The sequence below is a fragment of the Hypomesus transpacificus genome, chromosome 8, assembly GCF_021917145.1.
Source record: "Hypomesus transpacificus isolate Combined female chromosome 8, fHypTra1, whole genome shotgun sequence".
Taxonomy (NCBI): Eukaryota; Metazoa; Chordata; class Actinopteri; order Osmeriformes; family Osmeridae; genus Hypomesus; species Hypomesus transpacificus.
The window spans coordinates 5737747-5753731 of record NC_061067.1 but is presented as its reverse complement, the minus strand read 5'-3'; the positions used below and the strand labels follow the sequence as shown (position 1 = coordinate 5753731).

The 15985-nt window shown below is 46.0% G+C and overlaps 1 protein-coding gene across 1 annotated transcript in view; it reads right to left on the bottom strand.

Moving 5' to 3' along the window:
• Window positions 1-5732: 5732 nt before the first annotated feature.
• Window positions 5733-15985, bottom strand: part of malrd1 (MAM and LDL receptor class A domain containing 1) — a 31266-nt gene continuing 21013 nt past the window's right edge. The window contains exons 22-33 of the mRNA XM_047023892.1: window positions 15517-15645; window positions 15160-15315; window positions 13552-13709; window positions 12802-13003; window positions 11442-11720; window positions 11028-11153; window positions 10479-10545; window positions 8354-8442; window positions 8011-8107; window positions 7738-7798; window positions 6523-6630; window positions 5733-6362 (exon numbers count right to left, since the gene is read on the bottom strand). Coding sequence (XP_046879848.1) covers window positions 6270-6362; window positions 6523-6630; window positions 7738-7798; window positions 8011-8107; window positions 8354-8442; window positions 10479-10545; window positions 11028-11153; window positions 11442-11720; window positions 12802-13003; window positions 13552-13709; window positions 15160-15315; window positions 15517-15645 — 1565 coding nt within the window. The 3' untranslated portion in view covers window positions 5733-6269. The remainder of the gene's footprint in view (window positions 6363-6522; window positions 6631-7737; window positions 7799-8010; window positions 8108-8353; window positions 8443-10478; window positions 10546-11027; window positions 11154-11441; window positions 11721-12801; window positions 13004-13551; window positions 13710-15159; window positions 15316-15516; window positions 15646-15985) is intronic.

Genomic DNA, 15985 nt, shown 5'->3' with positions numbered 1-15985 from the left:
CCCCCCTCGATCACCAATTCACCAATAGTGTTCAGTTTCTAACAGTGAGTGCCACCCCTTCCTCACACACCCAGTTTACAGTAAACTACCTACCACAGTTAGGTTTACAGCAGCGTATCCATTCATCCGCATGTATTTTTTTTTTTTACAGTTAACTAGGCCTATGTCAGATACAACGGGTATCCTACCCGTTCCTGGGTGTTGGTCCACATACATTAGGGCAGGCATACAACCTAAGACTAATACTATAGCCTATATGCATCATTAAATAATCTCATCACAAACGTGACAGGGCAAAATAGTACGATCTTTGTTTTCCATGTTGGTATAATTCCTTTAGATCACTTAGGGTATCCCATAAGCAGTTGCCTGGACCTCTCAACCGGACACAGGACTGCCTGCTCTGGCCGGTGTCCTATTGTATCCTGCCTGTTTCATTTTCCTTCCAGGACTTAAATGCGTTTGCACATATCAATGTTAAATTTAAGGTTAGCCCTATACTTTTGCACTACGGTAGGAGCATTGGAAAAGGTTGGCCAAATGGACAGAACACTAAGTTTCACTCTCCTCCTTCTGTTGCTGGTTGAGTTCCCTCTCCCTGCGCACGGCCTTCTGTGGCCATTCCATGGCTTTGATCTTAAAAACTTAAATATTTTCCCACGTTGAGTTATGCTCGCTTTGCGGACTGGGTACTTGTTTTCAAAGGCTACAGCCTCCTTGCTTTTGTCCTCTGTTGAACTCTAGCCTACATGGGACTAGAAAGGCAGTTAAGTGAAGTTTATGGCGTGTTGCAATCATTTGACAAATTAAATTATGTTTAATACAGAACTGCAGCCAAAAAAGCATTGTGACAACATAAAAATGTAAACTATGCCAAAGGTTATTTTAATCACAGCTTTAGATATGGTTGACAATTTAGGCTATAGCCTAAACCAGAGTATAAATGATTGGAGCGGGAAAGGTGTAGGATATGTTATTCCAAGACCGTACTGAAACACACTCAAACTAAAAATTGAAAGTTCTATTACATTTGAGTTAATCCATGTATCATACCTGGACAAAGTAGCCAGTTGCAACTTGACCAGGTATCTTGCTTGCGCACCACCTGGCTGGTTGCAGCGCTGGTATGAGCGCCCTCTTTCGGCAATAGCTTTCTGTAAAGTGAATATGTAACAGGTGGGCGTAGATTTCTTCTAGATTGGTTATTCAAGAAACGGTTAAATAAAGTATTACTATCACGCTGATTAAACGAAAGAATAAAATAAACTACTGCAGCCTACATTTGCATAATATGATTACATAGATATAATGTCATGATTATCATTATGAAGACAATTTGGTCTTAGCAAAACAAGGCTGTGTTGGACTGCGTTCTCCGGTTCCACCTATTCACAAACATGACGGCCAGTCCTGTAGACCGTGTTCGGCAGCCGGCTGGGAAAACTCCTCGCTTCGTTTGCCAGCAAGCACATGTGGACCAGTCTTTTGGTCTGAAATGGCTGCCGTCCACGCCTTAGAACTCTCCATTCTCCCTCTGCCCCTGTGGTTGGCTGAGATCCTGCCCAGGGAGAACTAGTTGGACCACATACATTTTCCAATTAAGACACCCTCACCATGGCAACAAAGAGGCCAACATGACCTTACCATAGTTATGGAAAAGCTTCATGAAAATGAAAACGTTTTCATTTCATAAAGACCTCCTTTTGTAGGTAAACGTTGGCAGACGGGCATGCAATCATGCATGCAGCATTTCTTGATATTATGAGTTTTGGAAATGATTGAATAAACTGGAAGAGTAGTTTATAGTTTATAATCTAAGTAGGCAGCTGGCCTACCAATGCCAGTGCATCAGGATGTCAACAAGTCACAGCTTCGCCAATCCACTCTCCACTTTCCAAAGCCCATACTATACTATATATAGAGAAAAATGATTGCATACATTTTGGAGAGGGGAGTCAGCCAACGACCCCAGTGCAGCACTGCTAACTGAATTTGTCGCCTATCTGGAGAGGAGAGAGGGCTGCATCAAGTGAATCCAGTGGGCGATACTGTAACAGCACCAGCTACGTGTCTGTGACAGCAGAGGTTGGCTGGATGAGGGAGTCGCGGCGGAGCTTCACTGTGGATTAAGCAATGGGGGCCGGGCTGTGTATGCAGCAGGCCAGTCATTTTCTATGGTTGGCTGTCATGTTTTTCTATCTAAAATGTTCCTGTATTCTTTATTTGTAGTGTTCTATTGCGTTTTGTTGTGAAGCACTTTGTGATTTTTATCTGCGAGAGGTGCTATATAAATAAACGTTCTTACTTACTTACAATACTGGGGAAGGAAAAAAGCCAGAGACTCACCCAGGTACATGAATGTCGTAGTATGTTGCCTGACGACAGCTCATTGTGGATGTGAGGATTGGTGGTTGCTAATGTTTCCACTTGAGTTTCACCACATATTCACAGCTTGAATACATTGCTTTGCACTGGATTGCTTTGCACTGCAGTTGTTAAACTAGAATTCTGGATTTGTCTGCTTCTGAATGTTGCTGTTGGCTACTATTACTTTTGACGACCTTGGAAATCTTATTAACAACATGCAGTAATCTTTGATCTCAAGTTCAAGCTGTTTCAAACCTCAAAAACAGCAGACTGTGGAAGAGGCTGTTGGAGGCTGTTGTAGGTTGTTAGGGGAGCTATCATGATTTTGAAATGATTTCACTTCCTCGTAAAATGTTTTGAACAGAGATGTTGAGAAATTGCGTAGACTTATTGTGGTGATCCGACAATTATTATCTGCTGACAAAGTTAGACTGGAGACTTCCACATCCATTTATTCATCCATTTGTCTCAAAGTTGAGGGCCAAGCAGTAGATGTTTTTCACAGGAAAACTAACATCTGAATTGCTGGATACTGGACCAAATCCATGTATCATTCTAGATACACAACATTGTCATTCGTTTACTGTATACACATATCATGTACTTACATTTATGGTTATGTACAATGGCACAATACCTACATTGTACTATGTGTACAGTTTACAACTTACACGCAAATTATTACACTAAGGGACTTACAAGGAGTTAAAGTCAGAAGGACAAAATCATTCAAAAGTTTTCTAATGTTTAATTTGCTCATAATGTAGTTGTGCACTTGTGCGGTGGTCATCAAGGCCATAAAGCTGATTGGAATCAGTGTTGTAGCCGTAGTGACTTCATTCAGGGGCCAGGGTGGAATGGGATTCAGCCTCCTTCAAAGTGGCCAGCCAGAGCAGAGTCAGAGCCAAGACGCCTGCCTCCAAAAGAGCTTTACAACTCTCCACTGCTGACAAAACACTCTCTCTCTCTCTCTCTCTTTTCTTCTGTTGTTTCGGCGTAAATCACTTTTCTGTGTGATGATTTGTGGAATCATTGCACGGTGGTAAGACACGGTGGGTCTTGTCTCCAGCTCTGATCATCATGTTTCACCAGTGTGGAACAGGAGCACGGGCTGGGGAAAACCAGAGCCCATACAGGGCAGGTCAGGTCCCCCCCCCCCCCCCCCCATCTCCACCGTTAACCATCTTTTTTGACTCTCTCTCTCTTACTTAGCTTCTTTTGTGTAGCACTTATCTTTGACTCTCTCTCGCTCTCTTCCTCTCTCTCTCTCCTATTTATCTCTCTTTTTTCCTATGACTCTTTCTGTCTTATTGTATGTCATGCAGCTTATTGACTCATTTGATTAACCGCTGCTTGAGGTGTCATGTCAAGCGGAAACAACTTAAAAAATCGGTAAAAAAGGAATGAGAATCACACAGAAACCCCTTCACACCCAGCAGGCATCCCAGGATAGCCAGGGCTTCTCACCTGGCATGTATGGCAACTACAGCACTAAAAAGAGTAAAGAGTTTCAAAGCAACATAACGTTCAGAAGAGTCCCTTAGCTTTCCACTGTGCAGAAGGTGTTCATTCCCGAAGCTGGTTCAGGGCAGGTCCTGCCAGGTGAGTCTCTCAGCACTGTGGCTCTCCACAGTGCTTATGGGCCCTGGCACTGGAATGGAAGGAGAAGGTTGGGACTGAGTGGCCGTCACAGCCCCGCTCAAACACTTTAATGACGGTGAGCCGCAAAGAGAGAACAAGGTCAGCTCTGTCCTTTTCTTTCCACTTCTCCGTCGCCTGGCCACCGAGAGCTTTTCCGTCCCACAACAGCAGATGTTCGCCAAGTTTCGAGATGTACTATTGAGGGGATATGGAAACTCAAGTGGCTTGCAGTTTGCTTGGGAAAGACTCAATGTGGTGCACCCCACAAAGATACAATACACATCTTTGACTGACTCGGTAGAGTTTTTTTCAGCTAAATTGAAGAACTTCTGGAATTTCACATCACACAGTCAAAATTAACCCCTCTCAGGATTTATAGTAATTAATTAATGAATGATCTTATTTTCATGGGCTGAAATACTGACAGAACTTCCCAAGCATCATTCCCATTGATCTAATTTGATTGATCTCACATGAGCAATCTAACTGAAACACTTTATCCATAGTAAAATTAACTGGTGCCCTTTAAACACTGCTTCTCTGCAATCAATCAATCTGCCAGGCCTCGTTTTTTGCGTCTTATAGGGAAAACAGCAAAACGATAAACCTCAAAATCGCGTTAATTAAGGAATGCTTCAAGAGATATTGACTTGAATTTAGAAAGTTAATTAAGCAAACGGGGACAATAAGGGGGAGCGCATTGAAGCACAGAAACCAACTCAATGTTTAGGGTTTGCTGAAGTGGATTAGATAATTGGCTATTGCCTATCACATTCAGCAATATACATTTCTTTCTTTGAAGAAATTATTTAACCCTCCCCCCCACACACCTAGATCACTCATCCACCCTTATATTTACAGAATGGCACATATCTCAAGGCCCCCACAATCAACACAGTGAGAGCTGAGGACTCATTCTAAACTGTTGGAGAGAAAGTTCTCTTTCACCTTGACTCGGCAGACCTGAGACTGTGATTCCCGAGTGTAAGGGACAGAATGAAGAGTTGGCCTGGACTGAGAGACAGCAGGGCTGAAGTGGAAGATGGGCAGCAACCCAGGAACACTCTAAAGGCCGTAACAGTTAGCCCTGTCCTCGCATGCGTCACCTGCCACTGTTACGCCTCATTTATGAAGATACATTACAACAATAAGTAAAGTGAAGGCCACGGTTTTTGAAAAAATATTGTTTTGGCTCATTTGCCAAATTTGAGGGTCAGGAATCGTTACATTACATGAGGCTTTCGGAGAGAGTGCACTAGGTGTCAACCAAACACTGACCTTTGCCTCGGCTCCAGGGATAGCTAGCATAATTGGAATAACAACAGTCTGGGTGAAAACAGCTGACTGGTGTTGCTTTACAGAAGTGCGTCAACAAAAGCCCAGTGATGGGAGCTGCGCTGGTCTGGCTAAATGCTTCCAGGAGCTCTCCTCTCCCATTCAGCGGAGAGAATAACGATGGTTCCACAGACTGAGTCCAAGCTCCCAGGAACAATAGGAGAAGAGAGAGAAAGGTGGGGGTGGTGGGGGGTGGGGAGGGGAAAGCGCTGGGGAAAAGGCAGTTGGATGCACATTCTCAGTCAACTGACTGTCACGTGAGTAGTGTGGGGAGATTAAATGAAGAGAAGGGAAGGAAGTGGAGGAGGTGTGTGTGTGTGTGTGTGTGTGTGTGTGTGTGTGTGTGTGTAACGTATGTAACGTAGCATTTTTAAGTGAAATTTGAAGTGTCAAATTATCAAATGATTTTATTCATTCTGGAGACATTCACCTTCCAACACCTTGTAAAGAGCACAGCTCAACATTTTTTCTGACTCAGTTTATATTCTGCAGAAAGCCGGAAAGAGACGGGGTACTCAGAACTGCCTCAATACCGTTATACAGTCACAGGTTTGGATCGCTCTGTATCATTTTATTACTGAACACCCTACTCAACGCCACTGAATGTAAATTCAAAATGCCAAATCATGTTGGAACACAGGCTGATACATTGCCTGAATTAAAGTTTTATGATGATCCAGATCCTCACTATTAGAAACATATGTTGAGACATGCTAGAAGTACACGAATCCGAACCTCAAAACAGCTCAACTTTACACAGAAAACATGGACCGAGAAGGTGCTGAGAGGATTTATAACATTGGTTGCCAGATAGCTTCACAAATACATTCATGAATATGTCACCAAGACTGTTGTCCATCCTGGGCTGTGATGGTGATAATAACATGGGTATTATGGCTGTTGTTATCTGATGTTGTGATGTGTGGTTATGCCTCTGAGCTGCTGTTAGCTGCCCCAGCTGAGGGGTACTGGTACAGTGGGTTTGGGAAGGACGGTCTGGCATCTCTGTCCCCTGGACCCTGGAGTACATGCACGCATGCAAACACACACACATACACACACACATACGCACACATGCAAACACACACAAACACAGACACAAACACATTTTATAAATACAGACAATTATGGTAATTGTCAGTGACCTGTCAGGGACTGTGTGTGTGTTGGAACCCTCACCTCCACATTCCTTCTCCAGGGGTAGACGCTGATGGGCAGCCCAGGACCCTCACCCATCTGTGGGTTTGAAGCAGGGGAGGCTCTGGGCCTCACCTCCAGGGAGGGTGGCTGGAGACAGGGTGACAGAGCAAAAGTAAAAAAAAAAAAACAAGATGAGAAGATGAGGAAGAAAGCATGGATAAAAAAGTGGATGTGAAACACAAAAGAACAACGTGTGTCTATATTGTGGGTCACTCATGCTTACTGAAGAGGAAAGGCCTCTCTCATTTACTTTGACATTCTCTCTGCTCTGGATCACACCTCTGAAATAGTTTGTCCTAAAAATATCTCTTTAGACAGCAAATTGATGATAATTACGACGACTGGACAATTTTTATGTCTCCATCTCCGAAAAGGCGTTCTCAGTGTCCTTTCCACGGGAAGTGATTGCAGTTGAAAGTCTAAATGTATTTAAGACTATCTCTCTCTCATTACACACACTTATTAAAATGCATTAGTGCTTAATAAAAATGATCTCTCTTGGTGATGTTGATGTAGTTTGAGCTCCTGCTGGGCTGCTTCTCAATGGTAGCGGATAGACTGGAGAGCTTGGATCTAATGCTCCAGGCATCTCTCTCCTTGTCTCTCTCTCTCTCTTTATCTCTCTCTCTCTCCTTATCTCTCTCTCTCCTTATCTCTCTCTCTCCTTATCTCTCTCTTTCTCTCTCTTTTACCCCTCTCTCTCTCTCTCTCTCTCTCTCTCTCTCTCTCTCTCTCTCTCTCTCTCTCTCTCTCTCTCTCTCTCTCTCTCTCTCGCTCTCTTTTTACCCCCCCCCCCTCTCTCTCTCTCTCTCTCTCTCTCTCTCTCTCTCTCTCTCTCTCTCTCTCTTTTACCCCCCCCCCCCCTCTCTCTCTCTCTCTCTCTCTCTCTCTTTCTCTCTCTCTCGCTCTCTTTTACCCCCCCCCCTCTCTCTCTTTCTCTTTCTCGCTCTCTTTTACCCCCCCCCCCCCTCTCACCAAACAACACATACAAAAATCAATGTTCCCCGTGTAAAAGGACAATCGTGGAGGACATTGTTTAACCACTAGGACCTCTACCTATGTCAGATGTGGTTAGCTGACCTATCAATATAGAGAAGTGGAGTAATGTGATTTATACGGTTGACTAATCCCAACTACACATTCAAAATTAAATACAGAACATACTAAAGTGATTGATAGGGGCTCCATACTGACCTCTGATCTCCAGTTAAAGGGCGCGTTATTCATCACGCCATAGTCCATGAGATCATGCTTACTGTGGAGTCAGCACATGAACACATTATCATCCCTATCTTCCTCCTGCTCTTCTGCACAATATCCTCATCCTCTTATTCATCCTTACCATCCTCCTCCTCCTCACAATCATCCTCCTCCTTTTCATGATCATTAATTTCACCTCCTTCTCTTCCTCCTCATAGTCAATGTCATCTTCATCATCAGTATAACATTTTAAACCACTGAACTTACATCAAAGAGTGCTTCTTCAAGAAGAGAAACACAACAGAGACTGTGATGCCCACTATCAGAAGGACCAGTCCAACAGCTATACCTGCGTACATGGCCTCTGAACAGAACACGGAACACATGGGTTCAGACTGTAAACACATTCTGTAAACAAATCCACACACAGTGACATAGTTTTGACTGACAGTCTGTCTTAATGAAAACTAATTACGTAACGCCTGTACATTTCAGTAATTAAATGAAAGTCAAGTATTTCTTTGAATTCTAAATGATAATGAATCATTTACACTCTTATGGTATAAAAGTGTAGTTTCAGAGCTTGTGTGACAGAGCAGGATTCGTTTACCTAGTTTGGAGTCAGGCTCAGGGGGTAGGATGGAGGGAGAAGGCTTCTTTTTCACATGGCACCGGATGCCCGTCCAACCAGGGGAGCATCTGCAGTCATAGATCCTCACGTCACAGACTAACATTGGCATTGAGAGGCAACTGTCACCCACTCTACTGCAGCATTGCATCTATTCATACTGATTTTGGTAATGGACACAAGGAACAGTAAAATGCTGACAGATTGGGACATGTCGACCCTGACAGAGAACATAGATGGCGGCATTGAAGTCAAACCCCATAGGACAAGGGGGACACCCACTCAGTCTAATTACCTACTGTAAAAAAACATAAAAGTACTCATATTGGAAGATACTAGTTTCATCATTCAATCTTACATAGACACAAAACAAAGCAAGAAAAGTACTGTATAAATTGTGATCTCTGACAAATGGTTGTAGTACTGCCCCTGGGAAAATAACTGTTTCTCAAACGTATTCAAGGCTTCTTATCCAAGTCCACATCTGTTCAATATCATGGCTAGAATGTGGGGATAGAGCCATGTATGAGATGGTCGAATGCAGAACACGCTGCTTGCATTAGGGCTGGTTTATCTTCATTAGAGTACAGTGGGCTATCTGGAAAGGCTGTGAGGCCAGTGTGTGTATGTGTGTGTGTGCTGTACATGTAGGTGTGTGTCTATGTGTATGTGTGTGTATGTGTGAACCAGCTGAGATGGCTGATGATGGACAGTCCTTGGTTTAGGTTCCAGCCCACCAGGTGGATTGGGACTAGTATGCCAATGATAGTGTGAAGCCACTGTTGAGTTTAGACAGGCAGTGCATGGTGGTGGTGGTGGTGGTGGTGGAGGTGGCAGGGGGGTGAAGAGGTGGGGGGGAGGGGGGAGTAGATGATCACGAATGGGGGGTGAATTGGTCACAATAAGACATAGGGAGGGACAGCATTTGATGGTTGAAAAGAAAAAGAGAGAGAAAGAGCAAAAGGAAGAGAGAGACAATAGGATAAAGTAGAAAGAACAAGAGAGGAGCGGAGAAGAGAGATCAGCCTTCTCTATGCCAATATCACCCCCCCCCCCCCCCCCAGAGCTTGGCACATTATAGAAATGCACAATGTTAAAGACGGATCCAGCCCAACATTCCTGGAGGGAAACTATTTGCATTTAAATGTGACATTCTCACGGCATTGTGGGAAAGGACAGAGGATAGCATAGCTCTGTCAGTCAAGTGATTTTGGAGTCCAGATGCCCCCACTCACACACACACCCTGCCCATCTACATGCCCAGAGCTGCTGTAACCCCTGTCTCAAGCAGAAAAACACACAATCACACAAACTGATGGTGACTGACAAACCATTATGAAATCAACAAAATCAACCATTTACATGGTTTGATAACACCTGAATAGATTCTGAATAGATTTGATATTTCCGGATGTCATCTCCAAAAGACATATCAGTGATGTATAGAATATTGATTATGTATCAGCTGAAGTATCATCAGGTCTGCGGACGAAAATCGGAGCCAGGAGCTACTTCTGAATATGCTCCAGTCTCTCTCAGTGGAACCAGATCTGGTCTCTCAGGTCAGTGTGGGTTTAGGAGGAACAGAGAGGAGGAACAGAGAGGAGGAACAGAAGAAGGACCGTGGAGGGAAGAGGTTCAGTCACAGTCCCACCAAATTCACAGGATTAGTATAATGTTCTGGTCTTTTGCCGACCACTCCCGCAAACTAGACCTCTAGGGGTGGGGGAATGTTCACATTTGACCAGGAACATCTATGAAAAGTCCCCTTGGGGGAAAAATGTGTGTGTGCATGAGTGTGTTTCTGTGTGTATGAAAGCTGTTGGGGGATAAGCTTAGACTCCCCTACGGTCTGTGGAGCGTGTCTTTTCCAGGGAATGAAACAAGACTGATGGGATTTCCATGTTTTAAGGCAGCCAAAAGTGAGAGAAAAGGAGAAGGGAGCAAGGAAAGAAAAGAACTAGCTTCTATCTGTGTTTGTGTCTGTTTGCGTGTGTGTTTGTGTGAAACAGGGAGACGGTGAGGGAAAGAGAGATAGAGAAAGAGTGTGAAAGTGTATATCTGTATGTGTGTGCTGCATCTGGGTGTTGTTTGTAATCCTACTCACATGCAAACCGGCCCACGATTCTTCACACGGCACAAGCCGTGATACAAACAGTAATTTGGTTGACATTCTGTCAAAAGACCAAATGCAGAGTTCAACATCATCCTGTTAAACAATGTGAGGGTAGCAGAGACCTCCTAAAAAGATAATTCCATGTTTTCCAACATCCTACTGTATATCCTATGCCCTCCTTTTCCTCAACACTGTACCACTGTGTAACACTGTTTTACAATAGCCACTCGTCATGTTTTATTGACCATATTAGAGCATTTCCTCTATTTAATGATCATGCAGAAGTTGTTGGACTCTGCCCTGATGGGCAAACTGGGCTTCTGAATGACATCAGAACAACTGTGATTCTAAGAGAGGTTCTGGCACTGCCTGGGGTGACCTATGAGGTGGGCCCTCAATGCTGAAAAAGCACCTATGGGCAACACACAGATGGGTTTGAAGGCAGGAAATCCAGCATTCATTTCAAGCCCAACAAAACACATTGACTGGCACCATAGAGAGAGACAGGTGCAAAAGGCACCAACGACATTCAGACGTTACCATGGCAGCTAGACTCATCCGCATGGAAGGTGAGACAGTCGACAGTTTGGTCGCAGCGTTGGTGCTGGGGGAGACACCTGGGGGGGTTCTCACACACCAGCTCCCCCACCTCACACTGCAGCAGAGCTGGGGAGGAGGCAGAGCAGAGGACAGAGAATGACATGGAGAGTTGGAGGAACTGATGAGTTTAGTAGAGACAGAGAGACAGAGAGAGAGCTGAAGAGGGAGAGAAAGAGAGAGTTTTCCGACCATAAATCACAATCAATATTTTATTTAACAAAAGGAAACTTGAGTGAAAGCTCTGGTAGGATTTGAAGCTTTGTTCACACATCCGTGCTTGTGTGTTTTAGAGCTGTGTGTGAGACTCCCTATACACAAGCACACATACAGGCAGGACAACACACACACACTTACGGCAGCTATATTCGTCCTCTCCATTGGGGCAGTCAGGGACCCCGTCACAGCGCAGTATGGAGGGCAGGCAGCTGGAGTCTGAGCACTGGTACTGGTCTGGGGGGCAACGGTCCTGGGGGGGCACGGTGCCCGGGGTCAGGCTGGGACACTGCTCCTCATCTGATTGGTCAGCACAGTCGGCCTGGCCGTCACACCTCCAGCTCAGGGGGATGCAGTAGAAGGAGTAGAGACACTGGAAGTGCTCTGGGTCACAGGTCGGGGGCTGGGGGGTCACCGGTCCTGGGAATGACACAAACACACACACACACACCCACAGGTTTACACATAGACACACAGACACAGACACACACATACACACATGGACATACAGAGACACACATGAATGGACACACACACAATTGTATGTTACACACACAGACACACACACGCTCACACACAGTGTGTAAGAACAGATGGCATGAACGCCTGCAAGCATAAGATGTGTTTCCACACTTGCAGGGATGCCTACACACACCCACAAACACATATTTGGGAACACGTAAAAGAGACTACTTGGAAGACCAACGGCAACTCTCACTACACATCCTCTAGCAACACAGAGGGCAATTTCGACTTCCTTTTTGCTGTCTATTCTCCTCACAGACTGTGCGGAGTCCTTGAATCGAATGTGTGAACCTCTAGTGGATTGTGTGGGCTCTAATGATGTAGCCTGGGCAATTGAACAGAGAGAGAGAGAGAGAGAGAGAGAGAGAGAGAGAGAGAGAGAGAGAGAGAGAGAGAGAGAGAGAGAGAGAGAGAGAGAGAGAGAGAGAGTGTGCATGTGGGCATGTGTGTGTTCATGGAGGCAGAGAGGAGAAGAGCAGTGAAGAGGAAGCCACAGGCAGGCTGCTGTTATAGGTGGTGGGGGTGGGGGTGGGGGAGCAGGGGAGGGAAACAACACAATACAAATGTAATTGCTTTTCTCCCCCATTGCTCTCTGCTCTTCCCAGCTCTGACCCAGACTCCACTGTGAATTTATATGGGCCTATGGGGCAACAGGCTCCATTAATTCACACACTTCCCCTGGCTAAAGAGAGCACTTTATACACAAGAAGAAAGGAATCAGGGAGGGAGGGAAAGAAGAATGTAGGGAAAAGTGAAATAGAGAGATGAACCACCCTAAAGGAAACAGGGCTTTATTTAAATGTGGGAAGATGTGGGAAGGGTGAGAAAAGAAGAAAGAGAAAAGGTAGGGATGGATGACTTTGAGAGAAAAAAAGAGAGAGAGGGAAAGGGAGAGGGAAAGAGAGAAGGAAAGAGAGAAAAAAGAGGGGGAGAGAGTAAAGATAGACACAGACAGCGATGGAAGGAGATAACCTACCTCCAACTGTACACTCTGGCGTGAAGGAGATGTCATCCAGGGCGATGTCCGTCCAGATGTCTCCGCCCACCTCGACCTGGAAGCGTACCCTGAACGGCCCCGGGTTGGACACTATAACGTTGGCGTAGGACCACTGGTCTCCGTGGTTACCACTGGCGGCCCACATTAGGAGACTGGTTCCACTGGGTTCCAGGGTGTAGACCTGACAGAACCCAGCAACAGGTATGAGCACTAAGTCAGACACTGTCTGTCGGTCTGTGTGTCTGGAGGGCTGTCCTTCTGTTTGCCTGCCTGCCTGCCTGCCTGCCTGCCTGCCTGCCTGCCTGCCTGCCTGCCTGCCTGCCTGCCTGCCTGCCTGCCTGCCTGCCTGCCTGCCTGCCTGCCTGCCTGCCTGCCTGCCTGCCTGCCTGCCTGCCTGCCTGCCTGCCTGCCTGCCCTTCTATACTATGGACGTGCTGTAAGCTTATAGAAAACGTCATGACATTCACAAATTTATTTTTAATGTGCATACAGGGCAGAGATGCACAAGTTTGAGATGAGATCAAATAGATGAGACTACTGTTGTCTGGTGTAGCCAGCTAATAAGCTGAAACACTGAGATGTCGGTCAATCAGGCAGGAAGGGGAAGTTTCAGAGGACAATCTTATTTTTGGTCAGGAAAACATATCCTACAAACGAGGCCTCGACATGATTCAAAATAATAGGGAGGGGTATCTCTGAGGAGAGCCGTGGCGGTGGTGTTGGTCTCACCTTCAGAGTACCCATCTTCTCAGAACCAAGCATGTGAAACCAGAAGCGCAGGTGGCACAGGCCGATACTGGCCGGGAACAGGTGCCGTGTCGTCACCGTGGCGATGTCCCCCTCCCTCTGAATGGCTGAGTGGACGTACAGGTACTTCCCCCCTCTGTCTGATTTAGATAAACACACACACATAATTACGTCCATACACACAACCACACATGAACACGCTCACACACACATACACAGACACACAGACACACACAGACACACACACACACACACACATACACTGGCTGTATCAATGATCAACGATAGCTCCAGTGAAAGGTTTCCAGACATAAAGCATCCCGCAAGGATAAGTCCCATAAGTACAAGCTGCTACTCTCTTACATCCTCACTCTGATGCAACAGCCCAGAACCCAGTCTGAAGACTTGAAAGTTGAATCTTGTAAGTTAGTGTTGTGCCTAAGATTGGACTACTGTTTTGCTTTGAAAGGCCTTTTGTTACCTTGTCTTGTGTCATGCAGTGCTTAGCATTGTGTTACAAATAACTGAAGTGTTGTCTTCGCTGGAGAGGTCAGAGAGGAGACACCAGAGGGGTGAAACCAGAACAAAGGAACGGTTTTCCACATCAACTGGAAGCGGAATTTTTTGTACATTAGATAACCTTTGGGACTCTAAGACCACCTTGTACAGCAGACAGCATAGGGTCCTGGGCGCTCGCCCTTCATGTCCTGGTCCTTCCACCATAAACTTGGATTTGTCTGTGGATTGTTTCATGGGACCTCTTTGGACCCTGTATCTCTGGACATCAGTGATGATGCAACCTGATGACGTGGATGTCCCTCTGGGTGTGTTTCAGGTCCTGTTTGTCTGATGTGCTACGGTCTCACAGCGTGCCTCCAAACCATTTGTGTGCGTGTGTGTGTGTGATACTGTCCGAGCCTATCGATATGCCTCGCAGAGGGATCGTGAGGTCAACCCGGACACCAGACAGGCCTCCACTGCATGTATCTTTGCGATCAATAAAATGTGTGGAGTAGCCCCTCCCTGGGGTGAGTTTGTGTGTGTGTGTTTGATCGAGGACGTGTGTGTCATATCATGGCTCGACAGAGGAAAACTGTATCCATCCCTTGTAAAAAACAACATTGTCCTTGTCGAGTTAATGGGTCAATCTATTATGTATTGTGCCACATATTAGATAACTGTCTTTTTACAGTGTGAAACACGGAACACCCACACACACATGCACCTCCCATCTCCAACCACTCACTACGCTATCCTTCCATGGTAAACAAACCCAAATATCCGATGAACACCCCTTGAGTTGCCAATAAACAGAAGAATGCCTAAATTTCCTGAGAGGAAATCCTCTCCTGGCTCTGGGAACCTCACTGATCTGCCTCAGTGCTCCGAGAGCAGCTCCAAATCCACACCAGGAGATTGCCTGTTGCTAGGCACCATCTAACAGTAGACCTGAGGCTCAGAAAAGCCATCTACCTGCAGCCCAAGAGATTAGTTAGACTTTTGGCCTCTGCTATTCCACAGATTTTAATCTATTCTATTTTTTGCTGCTCTACTGTGACGGTACTCTGGGGCTGTATGGGGCAGACTTACCAGGGCTGTGGTCACCGCTAGGTCCCGTCCCGGGAGTGTCACTCTTCTGGCCAATCCTCCAATCACAGTCGTTGCCAGGGTCCTGAGACAGCTGGCAGGTGTCTTCCCATTGGTCCATGTTGAAGTTACAGGCACCTGGAAGGCCTAATATGTGGTCTGGGAGGCGGGGGAAGAGGGATGGAAACAAGCAAGCGTGGCAAAGAAAGAAAGAGATTGGAAGAGGGATTGCGTGTGTGTGAGAAGAGGAGATACAAAGAAAGGGCTGACAAGATGGGTTAAATGGAAGGGGATGACCTCAATGGATGTCCACGTTGTAGTGGGAAAGTGAGTAGACAGCTCAGGGTTTCAAGCCCTCACCACAGTGTCGCTCGTCTGAACCGTCCTCGCAATCGGCCTTGCTGTCACACACCAGACGGGCCTCCACACAGTCCCCGCTGCCACACACAAAGTCAGTGACGACCGGACAGGAGTCAGGGACCACAGCATCTAAAACACAAGCACACGTGTCACAGACACACACACATGGTCACAGACACGCAGACAGTTACACGCAGTCACATGCATGCACATGCATAAAGACACAGTCACAATGAGGAGACAACCCTACAGGAGTGCCACTCATATCCCATCACTCGCTTGAGTTCGAGGTGTAACTCCGGTGTATTGAGACTTCAGTGTTGGTGGTCTTGACAGCTGTGACGCAGTATATCACAGTGAGTCAGGGGGCTGTGCTTTCCAACCGAGAGAAGGAGGACGTTGAGATGCAGCCCTGGATGATAGAACTCTCTCTCTCTTCTGTTACCTCCCTCACTCTCTGGTACCACTT